This window comes from Monoraphidium neglectum (assembly GCF_000611645.1).
Source record: "Monoraphidium neglectum strain SAG 48.87 unplaced genomic scaffold scaffold00589, whole genome shotgun sequence".
Classification (NCBI taxonomy): Eukaryota; Viridiplantae; Chlorophyta; class Chlorophyceae; order Sphaeropleales; family Selenastraceae; genus Monoraphidium; species Monoraphidium neglectum.
Window position 1 is genome coordinate 7,025 of NW_014013039.1, and position 10,686 is coordinate 17,710.

Genomic DNA, 10,686 nt, shown 5'->3' on the forward strand with positions numbered 1-10,686 from the left:
AGCACAGCTGCATCGTCCGCGGGCCCGGCGCGGCGCGGCGCGATGCTGCCCACCACCGCGTCGACTACCGCCAGCACGGGGCAGGCCAAGCGCGGCAGCAGACATGGATCGTTCTCAACGTACTTTCGGCGGATCGTCAAGCCGCGACAGATGGATTTTGAGTAAGTTGCGGCGCGGCTTGCACCGCACATGCTGCAGATGTGCATGCGCATGGGTGTGGCATGGTTTAACAACCGTACACCTGATTTACACTGCAATGGCGGAGGCTTTATGACTATGTAAGTGTCGGGCTGCAGCCGGACACATGGGAGTGCCTGGCAACGGCACGTGCGTGCACTGCGCCAGCCGCGGCCCCCGATCAATACGTCCTTCTGATTCCCCAGGTACACCTTCTGGCTCATGCTGCAGCTGTGCATATCGCCAAAAACAGCGTGAGCAGTCAGGCTGCGCAGTCTGCGGCTCCACCCGCAGCTGCCGTTGTTTTAAACACTTGGGCTGCCTTGGCGGCGGAAGGACTCGTGTTGTGAATGCTGGGGACTGCCCGGCCGGCAGAAGGGCTGCCTTTCTGTCCAGAGACACACCTGCTTGCAGGCAGTTTTCATGCGGCTGCAGGTCTTGATCATTGTTGCAGCCGTGTAACTGCCCTGTGTTTGGCTTGCTGCTGCTGTTTGTGCAGTTACCGCCACACCTCGTATCAGAAGCAGACCAAGAACCAGTGGGCGCGGGACGACCCCGCGTTTGTGGTCGTGTGCTGCCTGCTGCTGGCGGGCGCGTCGGCGGCCTACTGCGTCACGTGAGAACGCGGCTCCCGATGCCACGCCTGATGCTGCGGTTGCTGCAGTTGCTGTCCTTTGCTGCCAAAGCCGTGCCTGACCACAACCCCTTGCTTTGCTGCCGCCCTCAAGCCAGCGGCCCTGATGTGAGCCCACACTGCACTGCGCCCCCTGGTGTTCTCTTGTGTGAAGCTATGGGCACAGCCTCTGGCACAGCCTGCTCAGCATCCTGTCGGCAGTGGTGGTGGACTTCTTGCTAATCGGCCTGGCCATATCCTCGGCTTCCTGGTGGGTGCCATTGGTCAAGGGCTTTCTTGGCAGCGACTGGGGAGCCCTATTTTGAAAATCGATTCATGCTTGGAATAAAGCAGGACTGCATGCCGGAGCGACGCTATCACGGCGACTGCACAGTCGCCCTTGCAAAGGCACAAGCCGTCGGACCGAACGCACAGTCAGCCCCATGCCGCTCCTCCCGCATCGGCCCGCAGGTTCATATCGAACCGGTTTCTGCGGAAACGCAACCTGCCGCACCACCAGGTGGAGCAGCACGTGGAGTGGTGAGTCGTCCTGGCTTGGCCGTTTCCGGAAGGGCTGATGAGGCCGTCGAGGCAGCAGCGAGCGCCAGGGCATGGCGGGTTGGCGGGCGCCCACTCGCAACCCACCAGACCGGGCGGGGCGACAGGCCGCCTGTGCGTCTGCAGCAGTTTGCCACGGCACGCACCTGAGGCATATTCAGCTGTTAGCATCAGGCCGATGCGTGCCGCCTTGCTGTGCCGCGTGCCATCGCAGGCTCTACTCGTTCGACGTCCACTGCAACTCGTACTTCCCCCTCTTCCTCCTGCTCTATGGTAGGTGGTGCCTCCAGGCCCGACGCGCCGCTCGCATGCGTCCAGCATTCTCCATGCACTTGTGCAGAGCTCTTGACATGGCTCCTCAGTGCCCACCGCCGCGAAACCCTTGGGTCCCGCCTGACCACGCGTCAAACAACCCCACCACTGCAGCCGCGCCTCGCACCCCCCACAGTCTTCCAGTTCCTGCTCAGCCCCCTGCTGCTGTGGCGCGCCTGGGCGCCCGCCGCGCTGGCGTGCGTGCTGTACGCGGCGGCCTTCAGCCACTACCACTACCTAAACTTCCTGGGGTACAGCGCGCTGCCGTTCTTGGAACGCACGGAGGTGTTCCTGTGGCCGATCGGGCTCATCTGCGTCGCGCTGCCGCTGGCGGTGCTGTTTGGGTTCAACCCGACGCGGTTCGTGCTGTCCATCTACTTCAGTTGACGGCGGCGAGGGGAGCAGCTGCGCGGCGTGCCTGCACAGCAGCGCGGCATGGCCTGTGCAGCAGCACGGCGCGGCGCGCCGCGGAGCGTCGTAGCGCGATGCAATGAGACAGTGGTCGCCGTGCACAGTAGGCAGGAGCTTCTTGTTAAGAATAAAGGGTAATTGTAGAACGTGATTTGGGGAAATGTGAGGGCGGGAGTTGAAGGAGGGGTTCCCGTACTTATCATAGCAGCCATGCAGGGAGTGCTGCATTGGTGCGGTGCCCCAGCTGCTCGCAAGCTTCATGCCGTGCTGCATTACATGACCGCTGCGCCTGTGGTACGACAAAATTGATAAAAGTTTTGCGATCGATTTTATCAGCCTTATCGGTGAATCAACAGCCCAAAGCACGAGCGGTTTCAATCTGCTGGTCCTGCGTAGATTTCGGGCATCTTCGCGCGATAGAAGTTCAATATGGGGGACCATCATGACGCTCCAGTAGCGTGAGTGGCCGTTCGGTCTCTTTTGCTGGCGCAAGTGGTGTCCCAGCGAGAACGTTGCAGCAACCATGCCCCTATGACGCATATTGTCCTTACATGCGCAGAAACACAAAGGCAGCGAAGATCAAGAAATGGTTATTCAAGCAGAGCTTGCCCTTGGGTGCGTGTGCGTGCGCACACCGCTGCTGCTGCAGCCTGGGTCCAGCCGCTGCGAATGCTGCTGCCACATGGAGGCATCCGATCCAGCAGTGCTCAGAAACGGATGCAGCTGAAAACAGGAGGATGCAGTAAAAAATTCTTTGTGTGCAGTATATACATAGTGGTGTATGCTGCAGCTGCACTTATGCCGATAGCATGCTGCCTGGCAAACCGTGCTTGAATGCAAATGCATACCGAAAGTTTGGTGTGACCACCTCTGATAACCACAATGCACACGCCCCCATACTTTGTATAAAATTCATACAGGATTCCTTTTGGCCATTATTGTGTCCATGCTTTGGCCCGAACCTGGGGAGCATGTCGCTCACTACATGGTGCGCGGAGGCTGCTGCCTGAGATGTAATGGCACGTGCGGCAGCGGCGGCAGCGGCGGCAGCGGTGGCGGCGGCGGCGGCAGCAGCAGCAGCAGCAGCAGCAGCAGCATTGACAGCAGCTTTACAAGTAGAAGCAGCATTAGAAGCAGCAACACAAGCAGAGGCAATGCATTACAGCAGCAACCCGACCAGGGTTGTTTGCAAGGGCTGCAGGCCAGCAAGGAGTGGCTGCAGGCCAGCAAACCCCGTAAAGCAGCTGGGCTGCGGGGGCCATCCTTATTGCTGAGGCCAGTGTCCCGAGCGGTGACGACTGCGCGATAAGGCGCCAAATGCGCCAGGCTTATTTGACTCTCCAACGTCGTCTCACAAACCGCTGGCTCCTGATCACCAACTCCACAGGTGAATGGCTGGAAGGTCGTAACCACCATCAACATGGCCATCATCTTCTTCATCTTCGGCATCACCCTGGACAGCTCTGAGCTCTTTGCAGCCGTGAAGGCCTGGAAGGCAGTCCTTTTCGGCATGGTGTCGATGCTAATCCTCAGCCCGCTCTTCGGCTTCGCGGCCGTCCGGCTGCCGTTTAAGCCGCCGGAGTTTGCGCTCGGCCTGGCAGTCATGGCGTGCGTCCCCTCCAGCTTGTCGTCAGGCGTCACACTCGTCATCCAAGGTTATGGGAACGGCGCGCTGGGACTCCTGTTCACGGTGGCCGGCAACGTGACCGGCATCGTCACGGCGCCGCTGATGGTCAAGGCAGTGCTTGGAAGTTTGACCGATGCCAAAATTAACAGCTTGGACCTACTGGTCAAGCTTGGGGTGTCGATCCTGATGCCGGTCCTTGTGGGCAAGGCCATTCGCGAGGCAGTCAAGCCCATCAGGTGAGCCTTGCTAGCGGGTCTGGGTGAGGACGGTCAAACCAGCTGCACATGGCCCCGAGCAATGTCCTTGCCCAACGAGGTGCCCCATGGCGGGAGGGCATGCTGGGCTTGAGCATTTGGCCGCACCCAGATTGAGCCCATCCAACTGACTGCGATGAAACACCATCACGCATCCGCCGAAACCACCTTCCTCGACCAAAGGGACCACATCTGCAAGGTCAAGGCGCCGCTGTACCTCATCAACAACCTCCAGATCACAATCATCGTGTGGCAGAAGCTCAGCGCAGCGAGGGAGGTCCTGGTGGAGCAAGAGGCGGCGGACGTGTTCCTGGCAGCGCTCGCGGCCATCCTGCTGCACTTCATCTTCCTCATGTTCAACATCATCGTGACGTGGCTGCTGCGCTTCCCCGAGGCGGAGCGCAAGGCCATCATCATCATGGCCTCTCAAAAGGTGCGACGGGCGGGAATATGGTAGCAACGCCATCATCATGTATGCGGCTCAAGTGCTGGCTGCATCGCGCCGCCTCCTTCACGCTTCATGCGCTTTGTGCAAGCTGCTGAGGCTCCCTGCCCGCCCCCGGTAGCAACGGCTTATATGCTAGTAACTCACTCCCGTCCCGCCACCCCTGCACGCTCAACCCTGAGCAGAACCTGCCCACGGCAGCAACCATCATCTCTTACTTTGACTCGACCGTGGGCAACCTGGGCCTGATCACCATCCCCTGCATTGTGTTCTACATCATGCAGGTGGGTTCTATAGCAGGGATGTAGGCGGAGGAGGTTCTCAGTTTTTGAATTTATCAAGCACGTGCTTTGCGCATGCTGATCCTTCAGCATTTGCGTGGTTTGACCCGCATGATGGCGTTTATCCGCCTTCCCACTCCATCTCCAAAAAGCACAAAGATCCCAGTCCTCACTGTCCAAAATCTCCTTGCCATCCCTGTTCCCAAACCGCGTTCATGCCCCTCCAAAATCCTGTCCACCCCTCCACCCGTCAGCTGTTCATCGACTCATTCATCGCCAACACGTGGTCCTCCAAGTACGAGCGCATCGCACTTATTGAAAAGAAGTATGAGGACGAGATCAAGGCACTCGAGGACGATGCCAACCTTGGACACGCAGGCGGCCCAACCTCGGACCTTGCGAAGGCCAAGGCCAAGGCAGCCGCTGCGGACGAAGCGTCTCACGAGGGCAGCGGCGGCGGCGGCGGCCTGCTGGGGACGGGCGTGGCCCCGGACTCGGTCGCGGCGCCGGCGGCGCTGGCGGCGGGCGCAGGCGGGCTGGCGCCAATCCGCGCGGCCGTGTTGGCCGCGGCGCGCGCGGCGGCGGCGAACGGCGGCGGCTTGGGCGCGGGCGGCAGGGGCGCGACGGGCATCGCGGCTGGCGCGGGGAGCTCCCCGGTGCGCATCGCGCGGCTGAGCAGCGGCGGGGAGGACGGCGGGCTGCTGACAAACGTGGCATTAGACGATGTTGACCCACTGGCCAAGGGCCGCATGCAGCAGATGTGATATGGCTAAGACCTGAGGCGATCTCTCTGTTACAGTTGGGGCTTCTGCGCCCGCCGCCCCCCCCCCCCAATCTGGTCGGCCGTTTTGTTATTGTTTTGTTTTGGTTTGACCACAGTCAAGCCTGGCAAGCTGGGGTGGCCATGCTGCAAGCCGTTCCTGCTTTTGAGCCGGCGTTGCCTCATCCTCGTCAGGCCTTCCATTGAGCTTTGCGTCATTGTTTTTCCTCTTGTATTACCCTTCTTGGGGGGGCCACCCAAGCGCACAAACCGCGGGTAAACACCCCGCCCAGGCGCAGATCGGCAGCCGGGAGAAACCCAATCCGCGGCGGCAGCTGCCTGGCACCTTCCCGGGCCAGCCAGGGTCGCCGCATCTGTTTCAGAACTGACGCGCGCCTCCTGCGCGCAGCCGCCCCTTGCCTGGCTGGCGGGCTGGCCGTGACAGTATGCACCTTGGTGCGCCTGACGAGCGCATGTGGGCAGTAATTGAGGCGCCCGTCCATCTGCTGTCGAAGCCCTTGATTTCTTGACATACAGGTGTAACGCTCATTTAGGAGGGAATGTTCATGGTGTTCATCAATCTGGGCGGGATTTGACGGGCTCATTCCCCTGTGGAAACGCAGGTCTGTGGACTCAGCCAATGTGCGTTGAAACTGAGGGGCCCCTGTCTTGCTCAGCTGCGTCACACGACCTGAGCTTCCCTGAATCACACGGCCTCAGCCTCCCTGATTCCCTGATTGAAATCCATCCGCCTGGCCCCCTCTCACGCACATATGTTCGCGTCAACCCTGGAGCGCCGATCTTGCTACATCATGATTGCAGCACGCCGTGAAGGCGCGCCGCGCGCCAGCCATGAGGAGCGCTCACCCAGAGGCGTGCCATGCGCTTCAGCCTTCAGCATTCCTTCAAGCGCCCTTACCAAGCATTGATGATATTGCCTGATCGCCCCTCACCCTGGCATCCGCACAGTCAGCAGATCGAGTGTGTGCAACCAGTCAGTGGTGGTGTAGAAGGAGAAGGTCGTTTTGTGGAGCGCCATCCCAGAACACGCTGGCACAGCAAGCTTCCAATCCACTGCGTTGGAGGCTGGAGTGCTGGCCCCTAGGGCAGCATTTCATCGCATGATGACAGTGATCCTGTCAACTGTCGTAACCCCCGACATCAAAGCCATCACAAACAGCCAATGGTGCGCAGTCGGCCTGCCTTGCAGGTCATACAATCAAACGGTAACAGGTGTTATCGCCCTCTCTGGACGCGGTGAGCAGCGCCGCGATCTCGCTGACGGGCAACGAACGCGCTCTCGGCGGGGCCCCATAACGTCCTCGGCACGCGCATTCATCGCAAAAAATTAATTATACTGCCTCGTCACCCGCTTGTAGCCCCCTTGACGTCTTGGTGCGACCGCCTGCTCTTGTGCTGCGTGCATCAGCCAGCATACAGGCCTGTGCATCAGCTCAAAACCAGGCGGCCACCATGTCAGCAGTCAATGCGGATTTGCTGTTCCAGCCTATCAAGATAGGCGGCAAGGACCTGAAGCACCGCATCGTCTACGCGCCCCTCACCCGGTGAGTGGAGTGCTGGCTGGATGGTGCTGGGAGCGGTCCACCGGGTGACACCTGGAGTGCCTGCAGTGATGCACCCATGCAGCTCACGCCGAGGGTGCTTGGGACAGAGTTGCAAGGGCATGTGCAGGGGCAATATGTAACATAGATGCAGAGATGCCTAAGAGGGGCAGCCGAGGCGGCGCTCGCGTGAGCAGAGAGGCAGGGTTGTGGGCCGATGTGTGGTAGTCCAGTTGGGGCGCGCGTGCGCCGGCCAAGGCTCGGGGTCAGCCAAGTGCATACCAGCAACCCGGCTGATTGCGTGCGGCTGACCCTGTTGACAATTACGCAATACGGTGAAGACAGGCAGAATTTGCACTGCTGGGGCAGCACCGAGCGCTTCGAAGCATTTCGAGCCTCCCACCAGGTCCGTCTGCCTCCCTTTGCACTACCCCACATCGCCCGCCACCGCAGTAGCCGCGCCATCAACAACGTTCCAGTACCCCAGGCGGCGCTGTACTACAGCCAGAGGGCGACCGATGGCGGCCTGATGATCTCAGAGGCCACTGCTATTTCCCCAGAGGCGTACGGGTGCGTGCCAAACAGCAGCTGCTGCGCGCCAGCTTCGTCAGATGCCCAAAAAACAGCGCGAAGCCTTGCTGCGACCTGGCACCAAAATGGACCCCTGCCTACCCCACTTCCACCATCTACATATTTAAACAAAATCCTCCCACGCCCTCCCCCCCAATCCCCTTGTGATTGAACCTCGCTAGGCTGGGCCCGCACACCCCAGGGATCCACACCGTGGCCCAGGTGGAGGCCTGGAAGCCAGTGGTCAAGGCCGTCCATAACAAGGGGGCCACCTTCTTCCTGCGTGAGCGGCGCCCAGCAGGCCAGCTGTGAAATTGTTTGCTGTGTTGCCCACACTGGTTGCCAGGGTGCATCGGGCGCTGGGCGCGGGCAGGAGGCCTCGCAGACTCATGCAGTGCGCGCACAACTCCACAAGAGCCCTTTTGTTGGGGAGTAGTTAGCTGCAGCTGTACGGGGGCCTCGTGTGAAGGGAATGACTTCTCTGTCACACACATCCGGCTTCATCTATCCTGTTTTGAGCAAAAACCTTGCCTGATGCCCACCGCAGAGCTATGGCACGTCGGCAGGGGCTCTCACAACGGTGAGCCATGCGGCGGTGGCGCATCCAATCACGCCGCCTTGAGTGCACAGCTGACCGCTGTTGTTGTGCCTGTTGACTCTGCCGCGTTTCTTCATAGCGCCATCCTGCTACTCGCACACCCAGCCGACCGCTGTCCAGCCCCCTACCTGCATCACTCAATTTGCCTCGCCAGGCCTTGACCCTCAGTGTTGCACCCCTCCTTTGCCAGACTTCCAGCCAGGCGGTGCAGCCCCCGTTGCGCCCTCAGCTATTGGCATCACCGACAAGTGGGAGGTCTACACCACCAAGGTGACTACATCATGCATCACTCGTGATGCATGATGCAGCAGTGACAGCATGCATGTCTCCTGGCCTCTGCAGAATGACAGCTCACGTTGATCCTTGCAAAACTTTCCTTGTTCCGTGCCAGCCATGAACCTTGCACATATTGGCTCCGTTCCCTACAGGGCGGCCCCTACAAGTACCCTATGCCGCGCGCCCTGACTGAGGCGGAGATCCCAGGCATCGTGGAGGCCTATGCCCAGGGCGCCAGGAACGCCATCGCTGCCGGCTTTGACGGCGTGGAGGTGTGGCATTGCAATCTTTGATGCCACCTGCACTGTGTCCACAATCGCATGATCTTCTTGGCCCTGTTGCAGATAACCACACCACTGCCTTGTGATTCAAAGATACACAAGCACGCCGCCTGACCCCTCCAGCCAAACGACCACTGCATGGTCAAAAGACGTCGCCCACTTGCAAACCCAATGTACTCTCACCCTCGTACGCACGTGCGCCTTTGCTGTGTGCTAGATCCCTGCAGCCAACGGCTACCTGCTGGCCCAGTTCATTTCCAGCCTCACCAACCAGCGCACCGACAAGTACGGCGGAACGCTCGAGAACAGGGCCAGGTGCGGCCGGCCAGGCGCGTCCACGGGCGTACATTTCTGAGGATCAGTCGTGGGCCGGCATCGGAAGGTTGCGCGCATGCGATGCCGCCGCTGCTGATGCGTGCTTTGTCTGGCGGGCGTGCGCAGGGAATCGTAACCATCATCACTGCCAGGCAGCACCACGTCTCTGGCGCAAGCTTGTGCGCACGTTTTGACGTCATACAACAAACCCGACACGCTCAGGCTGCTGTTTGAGGTGGTGGACGCCGTGACTGAGGCGGTGGGCGCGTCGCGCTTGGGCATCCGGCTCAGCCCCTTTAACAAGTGAGATGCGCGGCGCGGCCTGGGCCCTGGCGTCTCTCTCGCCTGACAAGCCACACGATCGCAACGGATCTGACGTTGCACCACCCACAATACTTCGCTTTTTGTTACAAAGGGGGGTTCGCGGTCGCCAAGCACCGTCATTGGAAAAGACGATGACTCGACCATGGCTCGCCCGCCAACCCCCCTCTGCTCTCAGGTTCCTGGACTGCGTCGAGCCAGAGCCCTACGATACCTACGGGTGAGCCAAGGAGAGGGGCCGTTGTCCTTTGCATTCTATGGCAGCAGTAATCAGTCCGAAAACCAGGGGCTGGTGTTTACATAGAGGTAGTGGTACCAGCTGCCAAGTGCCGGGTTGCCAGAGCCATTCTCAGTCCTGTGGTGGGTGGCACCATCCACTCTTCCAACTTCAGCCTCAATCCTCTCCCCTCATCCCCCACCCCCCACCCCTCAAAAACACCCACCATGGGTGTTGACCCCTGACCGCCATCCAGCTACATCATCAAGGCGCTCAACAAGTACGGCCTGGCCTATCTCCACATGGTGTGTGCCGCAGGGTTCAGAACTGAAATTGACGGACAAGGCTTTATTTCTTGCATCACAACCGGTGACTCATGGTCGACATTAGCTTGGCAAGCAATGATTCAGCACCCCTACAGCACCCCGTCCAGCCAACTGAGCCTTCACTGCTTGCGTGGTCCCACCAAAACCGTCAACTTCAGGTGGAGCCCCGCGTGCTTGGGCTCCTGGATGTAGATGTTCCCGAGGGCGAGACGCTCCAGCCCTTCCGGGAGGTGCGTCGGCCACACCGCGGCCGTACAGTACATGATCCTGCTGCTATGAAGGCTCGTTCCTCGCCTGGGTTGCGGGCACCGTCCTGCAGCCAAGGGCTTGCGGTCGCCTGTGAGTCGTTGCTCTGCAATGCTGATGAGCGCGCGCATCACGCACGCCACGGGTGCATGCATGTATTCCCACATGCACACCCTGATACAGGCGCGCGTCCCACCATTCTCACCATCCAGGCGTTCGACGGGCCCTTCATCGCAGCGGGCGGCTTCAAGCCCGACACGGCGGCGGAGGCCGTTGGGACGCATGCGGCGGACCTCGTGGCTTTCGGCCGTTGGTGCGTTTGGTTCCTTCACGGCGTAACGCCGCGCGGTTGCTCGACTTGAGTCTTAAAAGTTGCGGAGTGGCTTGGGCATGCACTTGCATTTATTATACACATCGTTGCAGCGCCGCAGGCACTTGCTTGACGCTGGAAGCTGCGCTGGCCTCTGGACGTGTGCCTATGATGCGCCACACACACACACACACACACACACACACACACACACACACACACACAC

At 60.3% G+C, this 10,686-nt stretch overlaps 3 protein-coding genes across 3 annotated transcripts in view; all 3 read left to right on the forward strand.

The window, feature by feature from the left end:
* Positions 1 to 150: 150 nt before the first annotated feature.
* Positions 151 to 2,047, forward strand: MNEG_4293 (putative Protein unc-50 like protein; the record flags this gene model as incomplete). The annotated part of the gene is made up of 7 exons (XM_014047227.1): positions 151 to 161; positions 384 to 431; positions 677 to 793; positions 978 to 1,061; positions 1,262 to 1,330; positions 1,563 to 1,621; positions 1,797 to 2,047. 7 exons carry the CDS (start codon positions 151 to 153, stop codon positions 2,045 to 2,047), a joined length of 639 nt encoding a protein of 212 aa, XP_013902681.1.
* A 1,444-nt stretch (positions 2,048 to 3,491) lies between these two features.
* Positions 3,492 to 5,442, forward strand: MNEG_4294 (hypothetical protein; the record flags this gene model as incomplete). Its single annotated transcript, XM_014047228.1, has 4 exons — positions 3,492 to 3,934; positions 4,136 to 4,385; positions 4,583 to 4,681; positions 4,933 to 5,442. 4 exons carry the CDS (start codon positions 3,492 to 3,494, stop codon positions 5,440 to 5,442), a joined length of 1,302 nt encoding a protein of 433 aa, XP_013902682.1.
* A 1,469-nt stretch (positions 5,443 to 6,911) lies between these two features.
* The window catches only part of MNEG_4295 (N-ethylmaleimide reductase), a gene marked incomplete at both ends in the record, with an annotated part of 4,699 nt that continues 924 nt past the window's right edge, over positions 6,912 to 10,686 (forward strand). Inside the window, 12 exons of the mRNA XM_014047229.1 lie at positions 6,912 to 7,003; positions 7,454 to 7,570; positions 7,753 to 7,853; positions 8,118 to 8,150; positions 8,359 to 8,438; positions 8,597 to 8,716; positions 8,943 to 9,040; positions 9,263 to 9,343; positions 9,540 to 9,581; positions 9,835 to 9,883; positions 10,063 to 10,134; positions 10,363 to 10,463. Coding sequence (XP_013902683.1) covers positions 6,912 to 7,003; positions 7,454 to 7,570; positions 7,753 to 7,853; positions 8,118 to 8,150; positions 8,359 to 8,438; positions 8,597 to 8,716; positions 8,943 to 9,040; positions 9,263 to 9,343; positions 9,540 to 9,581; positions 9,835 to 9,883; positions 10,063 to 10,134; positions 10,363 to 10,463 — 986 coding nt within the window. The remainder of the gene's footprint in view (positions 7,004 to 7,453; positions 7,571 to 7,752; positions 7,854 to 8,117; positions 8,151 to 8,358; positions 8,439 to 8,596; positions 8,717 to 8,942; positions 9,041 to 9,262; positions 9,344 to 9,539; positions 9,582 to 9,834; positions 9,884 to 10,062; positions 10,135 to 10,362; positions 10,464 to 10,686) is intronic.